This window comes from Leptonotus elevatus, chromosome 17 (genome assembly GCF_054856555.1).
Source record: "Leptonotus elevatus isolate MCC_2025b chromosome 17, RoL_Lele_1.0, whole genome shotgun sequence".
Taxonomy (NCBI): Eukaryota; Metazoa; Chordata; class Actinopteri; order Syngnathiformes; family Syngnathidae; genus Leptonotus; species Leptonotus elevatus.
The window spans coordinates 6,724,811-6,751,311 of NC_141255.1; the positions used below are offsets into that span (position 1 = coordinate 6,724,811).

Sequence of the window (26,501 nt, forward strand, 5' to 3'; positions counted from 1 at the left end):
TGTACACAAAGATGATAAAACTAATACTTACGTGCATATATTTGTTCTTGCGTGAGACAAATGAATTATAATACTGTAGCTTTACTGTGACTTAATAATCAAAACTGCATGCATGCACCACACTGCCCCCTTGAGTTCACAACAGACATTTGTCACATTGTCATCATGGGAAGTTTTTTGCTAATTTTTTTGGGGGAAAATGAATTTAATACATTTGGAGAAAAGGCTGTGATATTACTGTGAAAAATGTGGAAAAACTGTAAATCACGAGCATCGACTTGCAGGCTGTCTGAAGCCTCAGAGTGAGGAGACGCGGTCGTAAAAGATCAGAAGCACATGCGGATAAGGCCGTGAGAACCGAAAAAGCAGCTCCGGCCTTGCTGCGTCGCTTCCACTTTGCCATGAAGTCGGCCAGGAAGCTTCAAATCGGATTTGGAAGCTTTCGGTCGCATGCTTCTTCAATCGTCAAATTAGTGGGAATAAGACATCGTAATGTTTGATGTGTTTCAACACTTCTGCCTCAAGATCTCCCCACGGGCAGCTACATCCAGGAGGATCTGTCCCGATGCTCGACCTTGTGCGAGGCCGGCCGGGACTGCTGCGACGTGATGGCCAGCTGCAAGTGCGGCACGCACACCGGACGCTACGATTGCATCTGTGAGAAGGGATACTACGGAAAGGGCCTTCAGCACGAGTGCACGGGTAAGTAGCACTAAAATGTTGTCATGCAAGGGTGTTAGTTTCACTACAAAAACATTTTACAATTATTATGGTATTAAAATAAGAATTAATGAGGGGAGACCAATACAACTCTTATTTTCATTAGTAGGGATGGGCGAGTACCAGGTACTGGTATCGGGCTGATACTTGGTCTTATTTCAAGGTATGGGTGGTACTTTTGATAGGCTAGACTAGAAACTAGAAATTAAAAATGAGAAGAATAAAAAATTAATTTCATGTAATTTTAGGGAAAATCTATATGGGATATGGGATAGGTCTTTCTTAACAATTATCCTTTATTGTTTTTGGGGAAATATTGGGGGAAATTAGTGGTATTGAACATCCATACTCATTAGTTAAAAAAAACAAAAAACAATATTAAGGTAATTAGTAGTAATTATTTAATTAATAAAAAAATCCCATTATAAGAGAGTGAATTCATATATTTCTACCAAAATTAAATATGTAATATTACAAGAAAACATTTTTATTGTTTACAAAGATGTATTTTGTAACACATAAAAGTCAGTCATATTTTTCCAATTTGCAATATTAAGATACTTCAAGTTCAACAAGAGGAAAAAAAAGAATGAGAAGGATGTCAGATTTAATATATATAAAGACATATTCGCTCAAGATAAAAAGCCATAATCGTCCACATATTAAAATCCAAATTTAATGAGGGATTAAAGTCCTATTTTGACAAGTGAATTTAAAAGACCACATTTGGAGAACCCCCGCTTTCATAGCCATCGCTCTCATCCCTGTCAGAAGTGATACAGCAGATGAACTTTCCCCGCATGTATTCCCTCATTGGCCCCGATTGCGTCGCTTCAACTCGATCCAGCAAAGACGATGATAAAGTGCGAGGCGTCATGACAGATTCCCTCATCTCGCTTTATTTACGTCGCCTCTTTAAGCCCTGTTTTGCGTTTCCGTGGCGTCGTCGGTCGCACTGCAACTCCACGCAGGCAGGTGGTCTCGTCGTGTTAAAGGTTACATCATGTTCATTGCGTTTGGGAGAAACAATCTCCGCGTGTATTTGTGTGTGTGTGATTACAACACAATGACTAACAGATGCACTGGATCTAAAGTGAGTGATTGGGTAACTGTTTCGTTTTGAGAGCTCGCTTTGATACAGACAGATGCTAAAAGGCCAGTGTCTTCCAACGTTTATTGAGTGGAGACATATATCTGACATGAGAAAAATCTTGCGGTGCGCCACCAAACAAAAATGTCACAAAAAGTGTATCAATACAGCGACACATTGTTGAGCACAGAACCAAAGGAAGAGTACGCTCTCTTCTTTCATCAGAAAACGAGCTCGTTTGTAGCGTTTCTGTTCGCCAGTGTGACACCTCTCATTTGAAAAACAACAAAAGGAAGACTCAGTAAGTGTTTTTGATGGCAAAATAATCATTTGCAGATTAAGTGTACAATTATGAAAAACGCACTCACTGCATGGCTCGAGTTGAAAGTCAGTGGTTCTTTTAGATGGCGTTCGTAATTCACTGCTTTTCTCACCACCTCGACACATACTGTCTACTACTTACCACAACAAATATTCTGTTTATACCATACTTATGTTATGCATACTCTGTTTGACTGGCATGTGCCTAAACTCCCAACGTGTTGGCATTTCTCTCCATCATAAAGCCCTTATGCCACTGATAGGACAAACGTTTGTGAAGGTAGCGAATGTTACATCAGGGTTCGTCAGGTCTCGTTCAAAGTCGCAACATTTGCTAAACGTTTGTGTGTGTTTTGTTTTTTTTGTTGCTTGAAAAGAAGAAGAAAAATAATCAGTCATGTTACATGTTGTTATATGGATTTTTTTTAGGCGGATGCCAATTCCAATATTTGGCAGAACAAAATTCTGATAACTTGATTATTTTAATTTGAAAAAATTTGTAAAAACTGAAAGACAGATTTAAAATACTTCAAAAATCAAAGAGCAAACATTGGCCAATTAATCGGTCAGCCTCTTTGCTAATGTTACGAACTGGCTAACAAAAATGCTAAGTTAGCTAATGATAACAGTGAAAAAATACACCTCACTTACCTCACTTCATGTTTTGACTTAAAATAGTCGCGATTGAGCCACTGTTTACCTCAAGGAGGCCTGGCTGAATGAAGCAGAGCTGTTGTGTGGATTCTGGGTACGTTGTGTGCGTCACTGGTCAGCTTTTTTGACAGGCGCAGCAAAACACTGCTGCCAGAGTCAAGCCTCCCTCTCCACAGTGTGTGTGTGTATGTATGTGTATGAGTGGCTTCAGGTGGGTTAGCTGTCTAGACTCTGAGGTTTGCGTTTGTTTTTTTTGACTCCCCTTTTCCAAAAACATACAAGAACATCAGTGCTGTCAGTGAGGCTGTTATTATTATTGACTGAGCAATTTGGTTGGAAACCTTATCCAAATCCCCACTGTGTAACAGCAGTATTGTTTATAGACCCGTCCGAGCCAAGAGAAACAGTCTCTTCCAAAAAAAACCACGAGTGGAATTCCAGCAGATAAAGACAAAAGGCGAGGCCCCGTTCCGACACAGTTGCCGGACTATGACAAACGGGACTTTGTGGGATCTGTGATGGAGAGGACTGGAGAAGTGGTTCTGTGGGCTGAGAGTCAAACGAGGTCTGTGACCTCTTCTGGAGCCTGGGTGGAATGACAGCAGCTCTGGATTGTGTTCTTGCGCTGTCGCTAAACTCACTCAGTAGCACCCCCTGGAAAGTTGAGCTTGATTTTCCACACATAGACAGCCCCTGGGTTTTTTCAAATCGAAACAAAGTCGGTGGGCATGTCTGTTGCAACAGGACGCAAGAAAAAGTCGGAAAGATGCATGCAAGAAATTGAAGATGTCTGCCATTTTGGTTTGAATCAGTTCCATTTAGAAAAATAATTATCCCCTCATAGCAGTTTCGCCAAACATTTCAGTAGATACGATAAGTCAGATGTTTTGGTTTGAAGCAGCCAGTTTTGGGCCAAATTTTGTGAAAAGTGGCCAGGAAAGTCAGAAAAAAAAAATTGCCCCAGAAACCATTGCCACATACTGAAATCATTGAAATGAGGAGAAATCCTCTGAAAAAGGGGCGTGGGAAGATCACGATTATCCCCCAACTCCAGTTTCACTGATTGACACGCAACTCAGTGCCCACATGGTTATTCAAAGTGAACATTTCCAAAATCAGATCTCGCCCTAGACTGTTGGAACCCTCCTCGATGAAAGTGGCCTTCTATTTTCAGTAATTTACAGTTGGATGCCGTAATAAGTCAGGATTCTGCACCTAAGGAGTGGACCTGTTACATAAACAGTAAGGACGCTCTGTTACCTCCCGCCTGTGGAAACCTTAAAATTCCCCCCACAGCATCAATCACTGTAAACCGTCTGGACAGCGTGCTTGTCTCCTTCCAACGTCTTTGGTGCCAAAACCAAAGCCTCATTTGCAGATCTGGTGCTGTTCTTGTGTGGGAGCGAAAACACACATCACCTCCATGTTTAGCTACGAACTTGAGATCTGAGTTGTAACCAAGAGATGAAGCGTTATGGAATCTCGGTAAAAGTAAATTTTTTGTATCGTTTAGCTTGTTATTGTCTTGCCTGTGGCCCCGTTACAGGATATTTTCTCATTTATCACTTGAAATGTCTACTGTACGTGGCCCGATGAGTAAAAACAGACCTTTTCCCCTTTTCAAAGTGTTTATTTACACCGTACCTCGCGCGCACTGCGGGCCTTTTTGTCACTTATTTCCCAGCACACTGCCATCTATAATCAAGCTGACCAGACTGGAGAGCTGCCCGTGTTTGTACAGTTGTTTAGCGGTTCGCCTCACTCTCCCCGCCGAACCCCAGTGATCCCGTAGTCTGTAATAAGCGAGCGGGATGTGCACTTTGTCCTTGGGAGTCTGCGAGAGATATCGTCGCTCTTCCGATGAGCTCGGGATCACTTGACTTCCTTCTTGAAATTGCCGTTTAGTGTGTGGGGGGAATAGAAACTGGTCATTCTTACTGGATCCATTTCCAAGGTCAACGATAGAAGGTCAATCACACCAGATGATGTGTGCTGTTGCAGCAAATGTATATACAGGCTGTGTTAACACAAAATAAAACCACCATTTTCTTCTTTCCCCGAGACAGACCCTGGCTTGAATGTGTTTTGCAGGCCAGACTATACACTTTAATTGTCTATTTCCAGTGTCTATTTATGCACATGTTAGGTCTCAGTTGCGAGTGGAACGCCTCTCCCTCTCTCGCAACACTCTGGAATTTAGGAGTTGGCTTGATAGAATGTCTGCCGTGAGAGGGCCTTAGACCACAAGCGAGCAGACTGAGCATGCCAAGGTAGTCAAAAATGGATCAAAACTGGCTCGTTAGGTGTTTGGCAAAGGACAAGCCCCGGAGTTACTGCTTTGACCCCCAAAAGGCTAACTTCCTGTTCACTTCCATTCATAGATCCTTGAGACGTTTTAATGCGTCCAAATTTCATGTTGATTGGTGAAATTGGTGTCGAGGAGTGGCTGCTTCAACCCAAAATTGCAGACATGCTCTTCAATTTCATTTCTAGGTCCTTGAGACTTTTTCGTGCAGCCTGTTGTGATAGACATGTCCACAAAATTTCATGATGATTGGTGAAACTTTTGTCTGGGGTGATTTTTTTTTCTAACTGTCCAGGCCTCTTTTTTTTTTTTATTATGGTTGCTTCTAACCAAAATGGCTGACTTTTTGTTAAATTTTCAGCATGAGTCCTTCAGATCTTTTTGTACGTCAACTTATGATAGACATGCGTACCAAATTGTGTCGATTGGTGAAACTGGTGTCTGGGGCAGATTTTTTTTTCGTCAAAGCATTTCAGGCCTTTTTTCACAGAATTTGGCATCCAAAATGCCTGCTTCAAACCAAAATGGCGGACTTCCTGTGAAATTTTATTCATTACTCCTTGAGACTTTTTCATGCGTCCCGTTATAATAAACGTGTCCACAGAATTTCGTGGTGATCTGTTAAAATAGTAATGGGAGCTTTTTCCCCCCCTATTTTCTTTAAACTATCCAGGCCCCTTTTTTTCATGAAATATGCCCCCAAAACGACTTATTTTCTTAAATTTAAATTTGCTCCCTTATTACAGGGAGAAACTGGAACATATCTGCCGTGTGTATGTTGATACTTGTAGTCGTAATAATCAACAACATCTAAGAGCACCTAAACAACCTAAAGCAAACCAAACTAGTGACTTTTGATCCATTCCCATCCTATCCCATACTTCTGGGAAACTCTCAGATTAGCCATCGACTCTCCAACGGTGAGATGGCAGAATTTCGATCCCCCATCTGGAATCGACTGGCTTCGGCTGCAGAATAAAATAAACCAGATGATGACTCGGACCAGATGTGCAGACATATTTCCGTCGGTAACATCAAATTGTGAGATTTGCTGCCTTGCAATTAGATAATTTGTGTCGAAGATAAGAGGTGGGAAGCCGCGTTTGTAATTGTACCGTGTGGATGGCCGTGCGTTTTCTAGCATGTGTTTGTGGATTTTGTGGGAGCGGGCCTATGAATGTACACGGAGACCTACGAATATGACCCTCGGAGTTTAAACCACCCTCTCTATGTTGGTCACTGCGGTCCCTCTGAATAAACCTTTAGTGTTCGGCCCAGTCTTTTTTTAGGCCGGTCTAATCGAAACGTTCTCGTGTGATTGTAACGTTGGCTCCTTGCTTATGAACTGGCCTGCACTTTGTTTGCGTTTTCCTTTTTTTTTCACTCCCCAGTTCTTCCTCAGAGAGTAATTACCCCGCTCCAGCCGTGAAATCTAGTCTGGTTTAGTTTGGGAAGCTGGAGTCGCTTATCCCTGAGGTCCTTGTACTTACCGTAAAATTTGTTTCTAACAGCTCAAAACCCTGTGACTTAAAGATGTTTTTTATTGTAGTGTTATTATGCGTTTTTTTGTTGTTGTTTCCTTTTTTGATTGACAACTTACTGTAATATATTAGCTTAATGCTAACATGCAATTGAAATCTCCATAGATGGGGCTAATGAAAATTAACAATATTTGAAACTTTCAAAACAACTGTTACTTTAACATCCAGATTTAGTTTACTTTGCTGACTGTCTATGAATTGTCTCTGAATTTTACAGGATTTAATGAAGCTTTATTTTATTTTTTTGTTTAATGAAAGAATAAGAGCCAATTTCTGCTTTCTGCTCATCTGCCCATTGACGCCCCACTTCCTCTCTAAATAAAGGCTGCGACGTCTGGCTGCTGTGTAATTCTGAGCGCCGCGGCGTCCAAACACAATGGCTGCAGATTTATTATGTGGCTTGTGGCGTGCTGATACATTTCAAAAGGAAGTTCATTCTTTCGCCGTTCATCACTTCCTGCGCATCCTTCCCAATTTGGCTCGATTCCTGGCGGAACAAGCCAGAAAGTCTGCTCTTACGGCAGTGTGTGTATTTGTGTGTGTGCATCCATCTGTTGTGTGCACGTTAAGCCAAAACATGCAACCTTTCGGGAGTTTTGGCCCCAAATGGGTGATTTTAACCAAAATAGCAGACTTCCTGTTAGATTTCAGGCATAAGTCCTTGAGGCTTCTCTCTACGTCATATTATGACAGACATGTCTACTGAATTTCAGGGTGATTGGTGTAACTGGTGTCAGATGCGAATTTATTTCTATATCCAGGGCACTTTATTCATGCAATGTGGGTGGACTTCATGTTCAACTTTATCCATTAGTCCTTTTCGACTTTTTCATGCATCCTGTTGTGACAGGCATGTCCACCCGATTTTGTGTCACTACCCCCACCCCCCGACTTTCCAAGCCCCTTTTTCATGAACTGCGACCCCAAAGTGGGTGATTCAAACCAAAATGGCCGACTTCCTGTTCAATTCTCGTAACGTCTGAAACTGTCCACTGAATTTCATGCTGATGTGTGAATTCACACAAGGCCTTTTGACTTGACCGCCACTAAACGAGTTGCCATAAAACCAGCATGTTGACTATTTACTCTCCTTGCTTCACATGAGCTTTAAAGTGCGGACATTGCAACTACTGTGAATTCTAAATGGGTTGGAAGGAAAACGCATAATATGTCTCATTGCTTAAGGCCTACAAATCCCATCTAATATCCCCCGTGGAGAATTTTTTTTTTCCCTGCGTATTTTTCCATCTCTCGAGCATTTTTAAATATGTGCGTGGGTGTGTACTCGCACAGTTTATGACTGACGATATTAAATTTTCCCAAAAAAAGGGGAGCCTCTGTATCCTGTTTTTAATCAAGTATTATCCCCATAAAGGATTTAAGACCAGGCAGCACAGTGGACTAGTGGTTAGCAGGTTTGCCTCAAAAGCATTTTAAACCAAACTTTTCTCATTGTCATCAACTACAGAACCTTTTAGTTTTAGGTTTGTTGTAGGTATGTATCAGTATGTCTGGTGTCTTTTATTTATTTATTTAGCATGCCCACCCGGGACCTACAAACCGGAGGGAATGCCCGGAGGTTCAAGCACCTGCCTGCCATGCCCTGACCAGCAGCACACCTCCCAGCCCGGCAGCACCTCACTCGGCGACTGCGTCTGCAAACCGGGATATCAGCGAGTGGACTTGACCTGCCAAGGTAATCTGAAGGATCAGTTTGTCATTTGTGTGAACCAAAATGTGTACATTTGCTGTGAAAAAAAAAAAAATTACAAGTTCACTTCCTCCTTCCTAATTTCTTTCAAACTTCAAAATGTCGAGCTCATTCAGGACATCTTGTGAAAAAATGATGACCTCCCAAAAATTTGCGCTTTTAACACAATTCCACATCTTGTGTGAAAAAAGTCCCACCTCCATATTCCATATATTTTTCACATTGTCAAATTTAATCAAAAAAATTGAAAAAATAATTGCACCTTCCACATTTGTAGAACCATTCAAATCATTCCGACTGCAAACTGTTCAGCCCATTTAGGACATCAACTATATGGAACTTTTTTTCACATTGCCTTAAATTCCCATATTTTTAGTATTCCACATTTTCCTTGACAAATTTCACAAATAAATTCTGATAATTTGCATATTTAACCACATTTCGACTTCTTTTTGTTTTTTTCATTCCAGTGGTTCACTGCCCTCCGCTATCACCTCCGCAAAATGGCTTCTTCATTCAAAACGTATGCAACAACCACTACGACGCGGCCTGCGGCGTCAAATGCCAGCCGGGGTTCGACCTCCACGGGACAGGCATCCGGCTGTGCCAGTCCGACGGCACCTGGTCGGGCTCACCCACCTCTTGTAAACGTAAGTATCAACGATTTTGATTTGTAAAGTTGTCATACGATTTGATATTGATTTGTTTCAGTAAAAAGTACAACTATACAAATAATTGCAGTACCTGTTGACAATTTTGAAAAAATAATTTTCTTGCCCATGTGACCATGTCTCCGAAAAGGCATACTAACATGAATACTAAAAAACATTTTATTTTGGAGTGACCTCTCATCCGATTTAGTCATAATGTGTAAAAAGTTATGAAAAAGTCTTAAAAAAAAAGGGGGGTGGGGCATGTCGTGTGTTACGTGTCAATTTCACTAGCAGCAGACAGACAGACGGTTCCTTGGAGACCCCCTCCCTCGGGCCTAAAAAGCTGGGAGGTCCTACAAAATGACTGAGTGTAACAACATACATGTAGCGTTCTCCATTCAGCAAACCTGTGTCACATCCTAGAAATGATCAACACACCCTCCGATGTTTAGTGTCTTCTGAGTCACGTCGTTGAAAACGACCTTTTCCACATGAAATACCTCCTTGCTTCCTTTCCATCCCTTCTATAGCTGACTTGTTCAACTCCCAGGCGCTCATCTGTACAGAACTTCCCCTCCCCTATAACATTCCTTCCTGTTGGTGTGTCCTTCCTCCTTCCTGAGCCCCCTCTTTAATTGGACCCTGCCTACCTCTTCTTCCTCCGGAACATCTGTGAAGCAGAAAAAGAGAGAGAGAGAGAGAGAAAAAGTAGTCTTCAACACATCCGACTCACCCGTTTCGTCTACCTGCTATGAAGCAGCCAATCACACGGCACATGCAAATAACCATTCACATTTCACACCTATGGACAAAACTTGAATAAGTAATCTGATTACTGATTACATCTCTTTTCCCACTGAAATGAATGGAAATGTCATTAATCCGTTCTATAGCCTCCTCCCAAAAAACACAAACTTTTGTGTGTGTTTTTTAACACTATAAACATAGCCATAACAACATTACATTGAATACAAAGAATAAAACTGTTTGTGCATTATGATTAAATGCTGCAATCAAATTCATTGTGCTACTCCTTCTGGTGTAACCACCTTGACTTAACTGTACTGTCGGGTTATATTTGTGTTGCACATTTTATTTTTGTTGAAATCTCTCTGTAGCACGCTCCTGCCCACCCCTCACCAAGCCCCCGCACGGCACGCTGAAGTGTAGCAACGGCGGCGCCTCCTACAGGGCGGAGTGTCAGGTGGACTGCAACCGAGGCCACCGAGTGGAGGGGGACTCCAGGATCACTTGCCTGGCCAATTCCCAGTGGAGTGGACCCCTACCTCGGTGTGTGGGTAAGCCTTTTCCCTCGAGTCAACAAGCCACAATGCTCAATTGTGTTCCCCTTTGCTTAAAGAAAATACAAATGGCAATGACATTACTTAAACAGATGTTAGTTAGCTCGTTAGCACCAGTTTCTGCGACTAAAGTCCTGAGCAATAAACTCTAATATATATATATATATATATATATATATATATATATATATATATATATATATATATATAGAGAGAGAGAGAGAGAGAGAGAGAGAGAGAGAGAGAGAGAGAGAGAGAGAGAGAGAGAGAGAGAGAGAGAGATATCTGTCAAAACACAATGTTGAATGTCCAATTTAGCATCATAAACTTTAAATGTAACCAGAGACAGGACATTTAGTAGTTGCAAAATAACGAGCAGCATGAGATTTTATGGTTCCCTTCCTGACAGCGCTCCCTCAAACACGTCTGAGTCCTGGTTTGTTTGTTTGTCCGTCTCGACGCTTCCGTCTTAAATCTCCGAGCCGGGCTCCGAGTCGTTTTGTTTGCACAGCGCAGTAAGACGATCACCTCAACCTCCCAGAGAGGATGTCGGTGAAGTCCCCATTCATGACTTGCAGCGGATGAGTTAGAGGCTTGAGTCCCAGAAATGAAATAAAAGGCCTCCAGTTCTCTTTATGGCTTCTGAAAACAGCCTTGTTGAACACATCAGTTGGGAAGCCTCCCTTGAACCTCAAAATATTTTAGAATTGCCTATATATGGAGGACCAAAAAATTAAAATAAATGAATGACTAAATAAATAAATAAATGACTAAAAGTGAAAATAAAAATGGATATAAAAAATATAATTAAAAAATATAATTAAAAAATAAAATGCAAAAAAATAAATATAAATTGAAATAAAAACAAAAAAAATATATATCCCTAAATAAAAAATAAATAAATAAATAAATACAAATCCATACAATTTTTGGGGGAAAATTAATGCTTAAAAATATGCAAAGATTAAATGATGATTTTACAAGGAGCGTTGGATTCTCATTTTTTAAGTAAAGTAATATGTCACTATGTCATAGATTTTTTTTTCTGTAAATATAAAATATTTCCCAAACTGATTTGCATATACATGAACAGCAACCTGTGTTAACGTGTCAAGTACATCTCACTACCTGGCCCTTTCCCTCCCAGAGGCACGCTGTGCCCCGATTGGACCCCTGAAGAACATCCTGGTGTCGCCCCCAGCCTGCACGAAGAGGGCGGCGTCCCCGGGCTCCGCCTGCATGCTCACCTGTCGCCAAGGATACAGTCTCCATGGAAACAGAAAGGCGGTGTGTCTCGGCTCGGGGAACTGGACCGCCAATGTCCAAAAGGCGGTCTGCAAAGGTATTCCATCGTGTGCGCAGCGTTTCAGCGATTGGACAGAGAGACATTTTTGCTGTGCTTCTTCAGATGTCGAACCCCCGTGGATCGAGTGCCCCGAGAAGATTGTCGCAGAGACGGATGACCGGCGCAGCACCGCTCACGTGGTCTGGAACGCTCCAATTGCCACCGACAACTCCAAAGAGGAGGTTCGATCTCCTTGCAAAAACATTACAAGAATGCTTTTTTGGGTGTGTTTTCCCTTACAGTATGTCACTCTTCCTATAGGTGGCGGTGCAGGTGAAACCGGTGTACACTTCCCCGCAACTGATCCCCATCGGAACGGAGACCATCACCTACATCGCGGCCGACCGCTCCGGGAACCAGGCTAACTGTTCTTTCACGGTCACTGTCATTGGTAACAGTTTTCACAACCTTTATTGAGCCAAGATTTGACATTCGAAAAATCTTTTTATATCTTGGTGGCAAAGATATGAAAATGTGTTGAGACATTTAAACACAAGTAGTGCTTTGCTGTCAACTTGTGACATCTGTAGACAATTATATAACTTTTTAGGGGCTTTTTAGGTCAATTACTCAGCAGCATTTCAATAGTTGTGGGGGTTCATTCCGCGCTATGATTGGCTGGCAACCAATGCAGTGAGCCGAGTAAGAAGTAATTGTAGCCTTACATTTACAGGAAACGTCTTCCGACGTTACTCACTCAAGGCTACTCATTCATCTCAGCAGGTGCAAAAAAAAAAGAGAGTTAAAAAACATGTCTGTAATCCCAGTAGGCAGGCGGAAAAAACTCGATGAACATTTCCATATGTTACTACGGGGGGGTGGAGCTACAATAAGTGTTTTTTCATGGGAAACATGTGGTTAAGCAGTGCCCTCTGACAGCACCGTTCACCTTTGGATTTTTTTTTTACACTTATTTTCATGTGCGACCGTCGTCTCTAGATACGGAGCCCCCGGTGATTGACAGGTGCAGGTCCCCGCCCACGGTTCAGGCCACGGACGCGGAGACGGCGGCGGTTTGGGAGGAGCCGCAGTTTTCCGATAACTCAGGTATGTCTGGCGACCGCTCTCCAGCGGTTTCTTTTCTGCTACCACCCCCTTCTCCCCCCGTGATGGATAAACAAGATCTTTTTTTCCAGCGAGTGACTGGAAAAAAGGGGATTGGTTTGTGTGTGCATTTTTTTCGTTTTCGAGACACTAGATGAAAGATGGATTGTAATTGTCTCAAAGGGAGAGAAATAGTATTGAAGTGAATGTGTCACTCCATTGCCAAAAACAGATGCTCTAATGGGGAAAATCATACTCAATCCATTGTTTTTTCCCCCACATATTTACAATATAAACGTTGATGTACTGTTGTAACCAGAGCGCAAATTTGGCAGAAATCGCTGATATTTTTTCTTCGTCTGGGTGTGGGGTGTTTTTTTGTTGTTGCAGGGAGTAATGTTTAAATGTCATTATCTTTGTCTTGTGAAAAAAACTTGCAAATAATTGGCCAGTTTTTTACCAATTTTACCAAAGTGTTAATTTTGGCCTATTAAATCGGCAGACTGATCCATCAGTTGGGCCCTAGTTAGGACTATTTATTCATAAGTGGTTTTTTTTCTTCATTAATCCCAATAGATAGTTGGTATTTTTTTAATATAGATAACAAAATCAGTAAAATACTAATTATTTATTTGAAGTATTTGTTACATAATTGATTAGTAGTATTTATTCATTTGTATTTTCATTCATTTCACTTACTGAATAATTTATTGGGTTAATCTCAATAATAAAATATCAGTAAAATGTCATATATACAGTAGATATTTTTATTTTATTTATTAAATTAAATTATAATTAAATAAAAATGACAATTATTTAATTCATTAGGATAATTTATTGTCAGTTTATTTAAATATATAAATATATATATTAGAAGATAGTATTGTGAATAATTGGACCATTTTTAATTGTTAATATTAAAATGTAAAAGTGAATTATTATTTGAATTTATAATTGAACATTTCACTTATGTTTACATTTTTAAAATTAAATTTATGGAACAAATATTCAAATAATTATTACAACATTATAAAATATACACACAAAAAATACTGTCCATCTCAAAAATCAAGTTGACCTTGGTCACAAAATCTTCACTGCCCCCTGCTCTAAATCTTAACGCATTAAAAAAAAAAAAACGTGCCTCAAATGACGTTCCCCTCACAGTGGAGGAGGTCACACACACACACACATCTGTGATGTTTCTCCGCTGTGGCCAGCAGAGGCCTTAATTTGCATCCTCGGCTTCCTGTCCGGATCCTGCTGCTCTGCCGCCACATTGACTGACTGCTCTCGAGCTGCCTTGTTTTCGTAAGCCGTTGCGGTGAAAGATGACAAACTGGATTTCGGAGTGGTGTCATTTACCGTCTTGCTCCTTGTGTGGCAAAGGTGGCTAAGTTACTCAGACTCTTTTTTTAAGCAGAAGTACTGATACGTGTGTAGAAAAAGACTCTTAGAACTACCTATTCAAAACTGTATGTGAATAAAAGTTTAAAAAAGTACATTTTATTTAAACAATTCCATCGATGGGGAACTAAGTAAACGATTGCCTCTCACACACTGCATAAATGCTCTGTAATACACTACTGAAACGCTCACACAACAGAAACACACACATGCTATTGAATCGCTCTCACACACAGCTTACACGCACTACTGAGACACTCCTTAAAACTACTGAAATGCTATTACGCACTACTGAAATGCTCACACAACAAAAATACACACTACTTAAATATGCTCATACACTACCGAAATGCTCTTATGCACACTATTGAAATGCGCTTACACACACACACGCGACTGAAATGCTCTCACATCCACTACTGAACTTCTTTGCTCATACAATTCTCCAACACTCTTACATTCCCAACTAAAATGTTCTCATATACTACTGAAATGCTGTCACACACAACTGTTACTCTCACATGGCCCTCGGCGACCACCTGTCTGCAGAACCCCCCCCCCCCCCCCCCCCCCGCACATATGTAATAACAGGCTGCCCTGGCTTTCCACGGGGGCCGCACAAAGTCAGCCCAGCTCCGTTTTCAACGTCAGTGTTTTGTTTTTCCAGGCCCACACCCTGATGCCAGATCTAAATATAGCCGCCACTCGCCAGACACGCACACATACGATATGTATATATTTATATATGCTGGAAAGGGAGACCCCAGACGTGTGTCAGCCCAGCTGCTTGCTATACCCTAAGTGCTGTAATGGGGCAGGTTTTGCGCCTCTGATTTTCTTCTGCCATACCTTTGTGCATGAGCCAGAATGGACAGCATCTCTACGAGGAATGGTCATGGATATATTGTAATTCAGGAGCTTCAGTTGCGTATATGAGAGCATTTCATTGATATGTGTGTTTGTGAGTGTTTCAGTTGTGTGGCAAGAATTACATCAGTCATGAGCGAGAGCTGTTCAGAAGTATATGAGTGGAAAAAGTAGTGGACGTTAGGGTGAAAAAAAATCAGTATGTGTGGAGCGTTTCAGTAGTGCGTGAGAGTGTTTTCGTTGTGTACAAGTTTCAATGGTGAGTGTCAAAATTGTTTTAGTTGTGTGTGGATGAAAAAATCTGTCGTGAGAGTGTTTCAGTAGTAGTGTGTGTGCGTGTGTGAGAGAGAGAGAAAGAGAGAGCATTTCAGTTGTCTGAGAACGTTACATTTAGCGATAAAAATCTCAGTAGCGTGTGTGAGCATCTCAGTTGTATGTGGGTGTGTGAGAGTATTTCATTAGTGTGTGTGATAGTATTTCATCAGTGTGTGTGGGCGAATATAATTTACCTAATGTGTAAGAGCCATTAGTATTGTGTGAATGAGAGAGCAATTCAGGTGAAAAAAACTGTAGTCTGAGAGTTTCAGTTACGAGTATGAGCATATTTAATTCTGTAGTGTGTGTGAGAGTTTTTTAAACGCTATTTAATTAATCAGAGGCACTTAAAATAGTGGCAGTTTTTTTCCCCACTTGAGCACCTTCCCCATAGAATATAATGTATCTTTATTGATCTACCTATGCCAGCCTTCAATGCTTCTTTAATGCATTTTACCCTGAAAAGTAAACAAAGACTAAGGCTGCCCCCTGCAGGATAACACCATAACATGTTGAAATATGACTTTGACTCAGCTTGACTCTTTATCTGTGTTTCTTGAAGGCGGCCGCCTGTCGGTGACCAATAGCCATGCTCCAGGTTCACTGTTCCCAGTAGGAGAGACACTGGTCCAGTACACTGCCACTGATGCGGCAGGAAACAGCCGCACTTGCAACATCAGCATCACTGTGCGAGGTAAATAATGACGTCAACGCATCCAGAAAGTATTCCCTATAGTGACCGTATCTTTATTTGTCCAGGCACGACTTGCGAGCAACCATACGTACCAATTAACGGAGAGTTCATCTGCTTGGAGGAAGAGAAAGGCGTCAATTGTACGCTACACTGTAAACAGGGTTACAGTTTGACTCAGGAGGCAGTGCACGGCTACTTCTGCGCCCACAACGGTTTGTGGGAGCCACCCTACTCCCCAGACAGACCCGACTGCTCTGGTGAGCACAACACAAGATGCTTAAATTGCTAGCTGGCTTGACTACATTGAAGCCTGTAAGTCAACTCCCTGTTGAAACTTTTTTTTTTCTTCAGTGAACCGAGTGGCTAACAACGGGCTGAAGCCGTTTGAGATGCTGTTTAAAGCCTCGCGCTGTGATGACTTAGACTTGCTCAAGTCATTCACGGGGGAGTTGAAATCCAAATTGGGGAGCATGGTGAGCTACTTTTACAATGCAACCCCCTGTCCCCAATTTTATTTTTTACATTTCCTTTCTTTGCAGCTCCCAAATATTTGTAGCGGTGATGATGTCACCTGCAAACTGGAGGTGATGCCACAAGGCACCTGTCTGGAGTATAACTACGACTATGAGAATGGATTCGCAATCGGTATGTTCCACTAAACCTACATTTAGAATGAAGGTTTGCGGTTGGAATTGGGTTCATCTGTCTTTCTGTCTACTCTCCCTCAGTACCAGGAGGTTGGGGTACTCAGGAAGCACAAGACTATGCCTATTTTGAGTCAGGCTTTGCCACGGGCGCCCGCCAGCTCGCCGGGAGACAGCAAAGTCGCCATCGCACCAAGAGGCACAGAAAGATCCGGGGCCCCACCCGAGACCAGAAGATCCAGATCTTTTTCAACATCACAGGTAGAAAAATGGAGATTTTCAAGTTTTTATATGCTGTAAATGTATATGTTTTGTGTTTGTTTAGTGTCAAAGTTAAAGCGTTAACTGATTAATTCATCACAAAAAATTATTGCATTAATCATGAATTAACGCAGATTAATCGCACTATTAAATTTGATCATAGATTATCCTTTAGCGTGATTGCGGATGACTACGTTTAAGGTAGTACAGGTCATGTTTGAGCAATAAACATAAATACATGCATTAAAGTAAAACATTTAATAAATGTTTGCGTATCACATTTAGAATATTTGTTCATGTCAAAATATTGGGGTCATTTTTTTCCATTTTTAATAATGCAAGTAATTAAAAAGAGGTGGATGAGCATGTGCAGTGGATCAAAAAATCTTGAAGACGTCCTCATAACATTAAATGTCAAAAGAATTAACACGTAAACGGTGCTCTTCAAATTTGGCGGGACAGAACTGTTGATTAAAAAATACTTTTTTATTAAGCGATTAATCGTGATTAATCAAAATTCCAAGATGTGATTAATCTGATTAAAAAATCACAGTTTAGTGATTATTATTAGTCACAGTGATTATTTTTCAAAATCATTCCACATGACCAGAAAAGCTTCTAAACTGTGCTCATTATGCCAGCAAGCATCCCTCTCCCGCTGTCGAGGAATGACTCGATCGAGGTGGCCAATCAGAGGAGGCTCCTGCGAACCCTGGAGCAGCTTACCAATCGCCTGAAGCGAACGCTGGCCAGGCAGTCGCTGTCCAGTTTCCACGTGTCTTCGGAAATGATCGTAGCTGACGCCAAGTCTCTGGAGAGCAGAAAGGCTTCGCTGTTCTGCAGACCTGGCTCGGTGCTCAAAGGAAGGATGTGCGGTAGGTGGGCCGGAAGAAACTCTTGTGTTATTTGCTGTCCACCTTGATGCTGATTGTGTGCGCTGTTTACAGTCCAGTGTCCGGTAGGAACGTATTTTTCCCTGGAGTATAATGAATGTGAGAGTTGCTGGCTGGGGTCCTACCAGGACCAGGAGGGTCAGCTGGAATGTAAATCTTGCCCCGCGGAGACTTCGACTGCCTACCTGCACTCTCGCAACATTGCCGAATGCAAAGGTTCGCGCCGTTCATTTTGAAATCTTCCCACTTCCTGAATTTGGATGGAAATAAATGTGTCAAAAGCAGCGACCTCTGTGCCAAAATGTGTTTTCAGGGCAGTGTAAGCCTGGCAGTCACTCTCTGAATGGGTTGGAGATATGCGAGTCGTGCCCGCTGGGTCACTTCCAGCCCGGGTACGGCGCCAGGGAGTGTCTGGTCTGTCCTGACATGACGTCCACTGTCACCCGGGGAGCAGTGAATGAGATGGAGTGTGGAGGTGACAGACCGCTTTTCATTATCAGCAACAACCTCAGTTTAAGTAGAATTGCTTTATTTCTTGTCTTTATCTCCTCTGCAGTTCCATGTTCGGCAGGTCATTTCTCCCGTACCGGTCTGGTTCCCTGCTACGCTTGCCCCAGAGATTACTACCAGCCGGATCACGGGCGCTCTTATTGCTTGTCCTGCCCCTTCTATGGAACCACCACGGTTACCGGGGCAACCACTATCCAGCATTGTTCAAGTAAGAGTTCCATGCCAGTTCAGCAGTGATATCGACCTCTTTCAGTGTCATTTCTTAACTGATTCAAATGATTCTGACTTCAAGCTCTTTAGCTCGTTCTTGATATAAATGGACCTATTCCTATTCCTTCCACATTTCTCAAACAGTTCAAACCGTTTCAACTTCCAACTGCTAAGCTCATTCATGACATATAACAATTTATCATATTTCCCAAACTCCCACTTTTTTTCTTTTTCTTTTTTTTTTACAATAAAATTCACAAATTAAGTAAAGTTCTTTCCTCCTTCCACATTTCTCAACCAGTTAAAACTCAAGTTTAGCTCATTCGGGACTTATATAGAACATTCCCATAGTTGTTCCAAAATTGCTACATTTTCCACACTAAAATTCCCAGATTAAAACATATTCTACAGGTTTACATTCTGCTTCCAAAAACTTCAGCTCATTCAAAATCACAATATAAACTATTTATCACACCGAAAATGTCCACATTTTCATTATGAAAAACCTCCTTTCACATTTATAAACCAATTCAAACCATTGTGACTTCATGTCTTGCATTGTACATTTCACCTATTCAATTAATTTCTCATTTCAGTTCAGCATCTTCTCTTCAACATTCACATGTAATTACTACACAAATATTTTTTTTGTTTGTCCTGGTGTTATTCTCAGGTTTTGGCTCCAGCTTTCTTCCCAAAGAGGAGAGTGTGACTGCCGCTCCAGAGGTCGAGGTCATCGATGACTACCAAGCCAGCAGCCAGGTTCGCCACAAGTTTTTTTTTTCTTCATCCCGTGAGTTGTGCTTCATCTCGTTCTGTTCCAGCAGGTTTTCCACGAGTGTTTCCTAAATCCCTGTCAGAATAAGGGAACGTGTGAAGAGGTCGGAGCTGGCTACGTCTGTACGTGCATGCCTGGATTCACAGGTAAACTGAGAGGTGGACTCGTTTAGACCAGGACCCCTTACAGGGGAGAAAATCTAAAAAAAACTACGATGTGTAGCTACTACTCGAGGCCATCAGAATTAAGAAGTCTCTCCCCAACAGGTGCCAAGTGTGAGGTCGACGTCGATGAATGTGACTCGGCTCCATGCCAGAATGGAGGCCTGTGTAAGGACGGCATGGGAGAATTCCAGTGTCAGTGCAAGGCAGGATTTTTAGGTAGGAATTCTTCAAATTTTTACTAAAGTAAAAAAATATATATATATACCACTGCAATAGGGCTGGGTGATGCAGCCTTCAAATATAATCTTCAAATGTTTTTCCCTCAAGTCGTCGTCCTTAGCAATGAGCTCTAATTAATTGACAATGTGAAAATAAGTGTCCTCGGGTAAACTATGTGATAATGATTCAACTCATGCTGCCTGTTATTTTTATTTTTTTAATACAGGGGTTGGAAAAGTCACTAAATTGGCAGTGTTGACTTTCTTTGATGAAAACGGACGAATCACCCAGCTCTTCAACACGATTCAAATTCAACTTGACACTCCCCCCACCATTTGTTTCAGGCTCTTTATGTGAGGCGGAGGTGAATGAATGTCTCTCTTCCCCTTGCCTAAACGAAGGCGTGTGTGTGGACGAGGTCAACAGATTCACGTGCAGCTGTGCCAGCGGCTTCACAGGTTAGAAATATTTTCAGTTTTTCCAAAAACGCAAGTTTTGTATTCTTTGCCTGCGCATCTCCTCAGGGCCTCGCTGTGAACTGGAAATCAACGAGTGTCTTTCCAACCCGTGCGAGAACGGCGGCGTGTGTGAGGACTTGACGGGCGGTTTCGCTTGCAACTGCGCCGTTGGTTTCTCGGGGGACCGCTGCGAGGTCAACGTCGACGAATGCAGCAGCGCCCCCTGTCTTAATGGCGCCTCCTGTCTGGATGCCGTGAATGATTTCAAGTGATTTACTACATTCAGTTCCATTTCATTTGGTTTGTTTACTGAGAGTCAGAGGTTGCAGCAGAGATGCTGAGAGACTGGAAGAGTCACTGAAAGGAAGAGGTCCTTGAAAATTTTGTGAAATGTGGCGTTAGAGAACATAAAATATGCAAACACAGAAACATTAAGCAGTTTTCATTTTGTCCATTAGCTTAATGCTAACATATAATGCAAAGCACCATCAACACGTTAAGGAAAATTTGCATTGTTGTTCACAGTAATTATAAACCTACACATACAAACTGACAGCAAATACTCTCTGCTCTGTCTCTAAAAAGGTTCTAGTGCATTTTAGCTTCATCCTTAAATTTGACACCAAAGCTGAATGAACCTAGCAGTAAGTCACTAGTGACTGACATAGTTATATATGGGAAGGTATCTCATAAATGTTCTTAATTTGCAGGTGTGAGTGTGTGGAAGGCTACACGGGTCCACTTTGCGAGGTGGATATTGACGAGTGTGACCCCAACCCCTGTGTGAACGGGGCCAGCTGCCTGGATGGTCTCGGGTCCTACACCTGTCGCTGCCTCCCTGGGTTCAACGGAACCAGGTGTGAGACAGGTACTATAGGACAGATCATGCAAAAAAAAATAATTGCCCACGAGAGGAGGAATATTTGAAATATATATTTTATCATTCTGAATAAAACCTTTTTTTTTCCCTTCCTGCCAGAAATGTCTTCCGCCTTCAACCTGGACTTTGAGGTGTCGGGTATCCATGGTTACGTGTTGATGGATGGAGTGATGCCGACACTTACGGAGATCACGTGCACCTTCTGGATGAGGTCATCGGACACCACAAATTATGGCACGCCTATCTCGTATGCTGTGGAGGGCAGCGATAACGCTTTTCTTCTCATAGACTACAACGGGTCAGTAATACACACAATACAGTGGTTCTCAAACTGGGGTCCATGAGACATAGCTTGGAGTCTATTATTATGTCGTATTCAAAGTAAGTGTAAACCTACACATGGAGACCGCTGATAAAACAAACATACTGAACCAATTACTCATGCTTACATTAGATTTGGGGTTTAAAACTCTAATATGATTTTGATTTGTAATCACATAAATCTGACAGCTTGCATGAATTTTTCCCACAAGAACAAAAGAGGATACATTATACATAAGGGGGCCCTTGTCCGTACAGGTGGGTGCTGTATGTGAACGGTAAGGAGCGAATTACCGACTGCCCGGCGGTGAACACCGGCAGCTGGTACCACATCGGGGTGTCTTGGAGGAGCTGGGATGGTGACTGGAGGATTTACATCAACGGCAAGCCCTCAGATGGAGGCAAAGGCCTGTCAGTCGGCACCAGTATCCCAGGTGTAGTGCTATCCTCTATCACATCACATGCAGCGATTGCAATTGCAGTGTACAAGTACAGTAAACCCTTTCTGTTCGTGCGGATAGAGACTGAGCCCTGCTGCGAATTGCAAAACATACAAACATACATACTTGTGCCAACTTTACTACTGTCCTATTTCAACATGGCTTTGGTGCCATTTTGTGGCATTGTAGGTGGTTTCGGCAAGGCACAAAAAATTAAATGTGGACCCATGAATATGAGAGGACTTACTGTAGAGTAGAAGACTCTCTCTTTTTTTTTTTGTTGTTGCTATGTTTGTTAACGGCTAAGGCTTGACCCTGGTCCTGTAGGTGGAGGGGCGCTGGTATTGGGTCAGGACCAAGACCAGAGAGGTGAAGGCTTCAACCCTGTGGAATCCTTCGTTGGCTCCATCAGCCAGCTCAACATCTGGGATCGCGTGTTAACACCCCAGCAAGTATGTATGGAATCTCATTGTTTTATTATTCGTTGGCAAAAAAAATAAACTAGAAATGTGTCTTAAAGTGTGGTCACTGCCTAAAGTACAGTACACTTCAGTTGTATTTAACAGTACAATACTTTTGCATTTATTTTTTAAGAACTTATGTTTTAGCACACGGAGAGCTAAGGATCTTAAAGCGCTATGCTATTTTATAGATCAAGGTCCTTGCGAGCAGCTGCCCCGACTCCCACGTCCCTCACAGAGGGAACGTTCTCGCCTGGCCGGACTTTCTCAGTGGAGGTCTGGGCCGAGTCAAAGTGAACCTCAGCAGCATTTTCTGTGCTGGTAAGTGTGCGTGGAGTCTATGCCGGCTTACTCCCAAGATTGGTCGCGGGTCAATCATGAAGCAATTGCGACCAGTGTGACCTGATCATTGTTTGTTTGCAGACTGCCCACAGCTGGAGAATGCTGCGCCTCACCTTCATGCCTCCACGGTGGAGGTGAGTCCTGGCACCCAAGTTCAGCTGTCATGCAATCCCGGCTATTACCTGGTGGGGGAGCCAGTTCTCCAGTGCCAAAATAAAGCAGAGTGGAGCCACCCTCTTCCCAACTGTGAACGTAAATAAATGTTTGGCTTCTTGGTGAAAAGTCATTTATTGTTGCAAAACCTATTTATGTCACTTTTAAATAGTGAGGAAATGGCAAAGAATGTGCATTTGTGGGATGCTTTTTCTCAGTGATATCTTTTCAGAGGGTGATGTTTTCTTTCATTAACAGGGGTATCCTGCGGGCCTCCCCGACCCCTGGACAACGGCGAGTTTCAAGGGGACGACTTCCACGCCGGCGGCTCAGTCGTCTACCAGTGCAACAACGGCTTTTACCTGCTGGGAGACGCCAAGGTGCACTGCTCCAACAGCGGCAAGTGGGGAGGAAATCCACCGGCTTGTCTCGGTACTTCACGTCACGTTATGTTGAATCCACGAAGATGGAAGTGCAGTATGTGTTATGTGATGCTTTGTGTGCATTTGAGATGTGGACGAGTGCGCCCTGGGATCGGACTGCGACAGTCACGCGAGCTGTCGGAACACTGACGGCTCTTACACGTGCACCTGTATCCACCCGTACAGCGGCGACGGCAAAAACTGCACAGGTAAAGGCAGAGGTGGCATTGTACTTAAGTACAGTACACTGTACTTCACTAAATCTGGTAAAAGTAGAAGCACTTATCCACTTCTGTACTTCAGGAATAGTAGTTTCACAAAAAGTACAACATTTAAAATGACTTTTTACTCTTACTTCAATACTATTATCTATTTGTTGTTTGAGCAGAGCCCGTCAAGTGCGACCAACCAGGAGAACCCGATTTCGGCCACAGAGATGGCAGTAACTTCCTGATGGGCAGTAAAGTGGTTTTCCACTGCGAGAATGGCTACGAATTAATCGGAGCGGCTCAACTGCAGTGCCTGGAGACAGGAAGCTGGGACGAGCCCGTTCCGTACTGCAGAGGTGACTAGCAGAATATCTGTTTTGCTAATGTTTGTTTACGGGCACTTCTGCCATATCCAATATGGCGGACGCACTGGCATATCGCAGCAACAGGTGCTCAATGATGAATTGGGTTTGCAATTGTTTTTTTAACCATTCCTCTGTGTTTGCACAACAGCCCAATCTTGCCCAACGCCATCTGTTCCAGAGAATTCCGTCATGAAAGGAAACAACTTCACCTACGGAAGCAAGGTGACTTTCAGGTACCCTTAAAAAAACATGTCGTTGCAGTTGCGTGTTGGGTTTGTGATTCTTAACTGTATTACAAAAGGATGATGACCAAAAGTCATTATGAACAAATAGTCTTGACAGGATTTCCGAATTTTGACACGCATGTCTCAACTTTGCTTGCAGCTGTATGAAAGGTTTCCTTCCTCAAATCCCCTACGAGTTCCAGTGTCTTTCTAATATGAGGTGGAGCGGGACGCCACCTGTCTGTCATCCAGTGTCCTGCGGCGGACCCCCGATTGTCCGGAACGCTTACTACACCCTCACCACAGACACGTACAAGTCGACCGTCTCGTACACCTGTGTGGAAGGGTACAGGTATGGGCAAATGCTTCTATTAGATTTAAAAACATGCAGGAATCAATTCTTAGAAGATCCAACAATGCTTCATGCACAAAAGCATTTATGATTGTTCAGGATTTCCTGTTCGCACTCATTGTCCATCCAGGCCCAAAATCAGCTTTGATGTCACAACTCGAGTGATGTAATTGCAAGTGTTTGTTTGTGCAAAGACCACAGGGCCCCGTGGGAGTGGTTTGTGAAGATACAGGGGAGTGGAGCAGGCCCTACCCCCGCTGTGTCAACATCCTGTGTGGCGACCCGCCAGCCCTGAGAGATGCTGTGACTCAAGGAGGGAACTATGAACTGGGGAATAAGGTGCACTATGTCTGCAAGGAAGGGTAAATTTTATTACACGGCTTTGCTATAAAATTTGAACATGCCAACACCTTTAGTCACAGCCGGCCCAAGGCTTAAGTGAATTAAGGACCTGCTTAGGGCCCCGCAACCATTAGGGGCCCCCAAGAGGGATTAACAGTTAGCAGAGTCTGGAGTAGTCATGGGAAAAGGCAGAGTAGCATAAAACATGAAATGTATGAAATTAAAATAGTATTTGATTGATGATTAGTGAGTTTTACTTTACTCATTTTTTAGAGCTAATTATTCAACATTTTTTTATTATTAATTTAGTTAATCTTAATAGGGGTGCACCGATCGATCGGCCAGCCGATTTATCAGTTCCGATTTCCTTAGTTTTGGGAGATCGGTGATCAGCCGATCCCTTAAATATAAAACGATCTTTTCCACCGATCTCATCTCCTTCCTCAGAGGTCTGAAAAAGTCAGCCACTGTCCTGTTCTGCTGAGATGTTTAATAAATTTTTCATTTTTATTTCAGAGAACTTCTTAATTTGCAGTTAAAACAACCCGTTTGTATTATTTCACAGATATTGTTCAATGTTTTCCAATAAAATAAGATTAGAACTCTGAAGGTGTATGCTGCTTGTTATGGAAAAAATCGAGATCGGAAAAATCGGAATTGGCAGGTCAGACTTTTTAAAAGATCGGAGTTCGGTGATCGGCCAGAAAATTGTGATCGGTGCGCCCCTAATTCTTAACACTATTGTCACCTTCACCAGTTACCTCACTCTGAAAAAAAAGTGCTTTGCCACCAACTTGTGGCATCTTGATGTCAAGGAACTATGTTGAAATGAGGTGTGTTTCATTTTAAACCAAATAGTGCTTTGCCGCTTTCTTGTATCATCTTGGTGCCAAGGAACTATGTTGAAGTGGCATGTATAAGCAATTATAAACCAATTACACTGTACTCTTTGTAAATCCTCGAGGGGAAATTCAAAGTTGACAGAACGAGAGGACCCCAAAATCAATTTTAATTTAGAGCCCCATGTAGGCTTGGGTCGGCTTTGCCAAATTCCAAAGTAACGCCCTCTTCACTTTCTCGGTCTCCTTGACAGCTACACTATGATTGGCTCCGAGACCAGGGAGTGCCTGCCAAGCGGCGAGTGGAGCGACAGCTCCGCTCAGTGCGTGCCTCGGTCCTGCGGACCCCCGCCAGCCATTGACCACGCCGAGCCTTACGAGAGCCATCAGCTTTTTGGAGACACTGCCAATTATTATTGCACCGACGGCTACACGGCGGGCAACAACTCCAAGATGGTGTGCAACGCTCAGGGCGTGTGGGCGCCCCCTGATGGAGAGGAGGCCCCTCGCTGCATTGCCAACTTCTGCCTACGCCCTCCAGAACTCCCCCACGCCATTTTGGACTCACTCAGCAAACCTAAATACACGAGCGACTCGGAAGTTAGCTACAAATGCGAGGAGGGCTTTGTGCTCAACACCACGGCAACACTGCGATGCCTTCTGGGAGGGGAGTGGAACCCTCAACCATATGATATCAGCTGCGTGCCCGTGAGGTGCTCCAAACCAGACAGCATCGATCGAGGCTACGTGAGTGGAAGCGACTATAATTTTGGAGCCGTCGTGGCATACAGCTGCGATAAAGGCTTCCTGATCCGAGGGGAGAAGAGGCGGACCTGTAAAGCCAATGGAGAGTGGGGCGGAGTTTTACCGTCCTGCGTTCCTGTGTCCTGCTCCTCACCTCCGCCACTCAAGAATGGCTACATTCAGGTTAGCCCCAGAGCACACACCAGATTTCATACATAGCGTTTTCCAATTTTAACTCATTCACTGCCATTGACGGCTATAGACGTCAAAAATTCATTTGAACTATTTCTATTAGTTTACAT

General features: G+C 42.8%; 1 protein-coding gene across 2 annotated transcripts in view; it reads left to right on the top strand.

The window, feature by feature from the left end:
• svep1 (sushi, von Willebrand factor type A, EGF and pentraxin domain containing 1) overlaps window positions 1–26,501 on the top strand; it is a 48,215-nt gene that overhangs the window by 10,993 nt on the left and 10,721 nt on the right. For both annotated transcript variants that reach the window (XM_086058419.1, XM_086058418.1), the window contains exons 4-38: window positions 526–702; window positions 8,169–8,327; window positions 8,813–8,992; window positions 10,114–10,293; window positions 11,444–11,638; window positions 11,705–11,823; window positions 11,903–12,032; window positions 12,581–12,688; window positions 15,837–15,968; window positions 16,034–16,225; window positions 16,320–16,441; window positions 16,508–16,613; window positions 16,697–16,873; window positions 17,515–17,748; window positions 17,821–17,982; window positions 18,080–18,241; window positions 18,323–18,484; window positions 19,160–19,248; window positions 19,314–19,410; window positions 19,531–19,644; window positions 19,992–20,105; window positions 20,172–20,373; window positions 20,816–20,973; window positions 21,085–21,283; window positions 21,565–21,740; window positions 22,074–22,198; window positions 22,399–22,528; window positions 22,631–22,801; window positions 22,961–23,134; window positions 23,214–23,333; window positions 23,513–23,689; window positions 23,847–23,931; window positions 24,083–24,274; window positions 24,469–24,636; window positions 25,710–26,382. In XM_086058419.1, coding sequence (XP_085914545.1) covers window positions 526–702; window positions 8,169–8,327; window positions 8,813–8,992; window positions 10,114–10,293; window positions 11,444–11,638; window positions 11,705–11,823; window positions 11,903–12,032; window positions 12,581–12,688; window positions 15,837–15,968; window positions 16,034–16,225; window positions 16,320–16,441; window positions 16,508–16,613; window positions 16,697–16,873; window positions 17,515–17,748; window positions 17,821–17,982; window positions 18,080–18,241; window positions 18,323–18,484; window positions 19,160–19,248; window positions 19,314–19,410; window positions 19,531–19,644; window positions 19,992–20,105; window positions 20,172–20,373; window positions 20,816–20,973; window positions 21,085–21,283; window positions 21,565–21,740; window positions 22,074–22,198; window positions 22,399–22,528; window positions 22,631–22,801; window positions 22,961–23,134; window positions 23,214–23,333; window positions 23,513–23,689; window positions 23,847–23,931; window positions 24,083–24,274; window positions 24,469–24,636; window positions 25,710–26,382 — 5,861 coding nt within the window. The remainder of the gene's footprint in view (window positions 1–525; window positions 703–8,168; window positions 8,328–8,812; window positions 8,993–10,113; window positions 10,294–11,443; window positions 11,639–11,704; window positions 11,824–11,902; window positions 12,033–12,580; window positions 12,689–15,836; window positions 15,969–16,033; window positions 16,226–16,319; window positions 16,442–16,507; window positions 16,614–16,696; window positions 16,874–17,514; window positions 17,749–17,820; window positions 17,983–18,079; window positions 18,242–18,322; window positions 18,485–19,159; window positions 19,249–19,313; window positions 19,411–19,530; window positions 19,645–19,991; window positions 20,106–20,171; window positions 20,374–20,815; window positions 20,974–21,084; window positions 21,284–21,564; window positions 21,741–22,073; window positions 22,199–22,398; window positions 22,529–22,630; window positions 22,802–22,960; window positions 23,135–23,213; window positions 23,334–23,512; window positions 23,690–23,846; window positions 23,932–24,082; window positions 24,275–24,468; window positions 24,637–25,709; window positions 26,383–26,501) is intronic.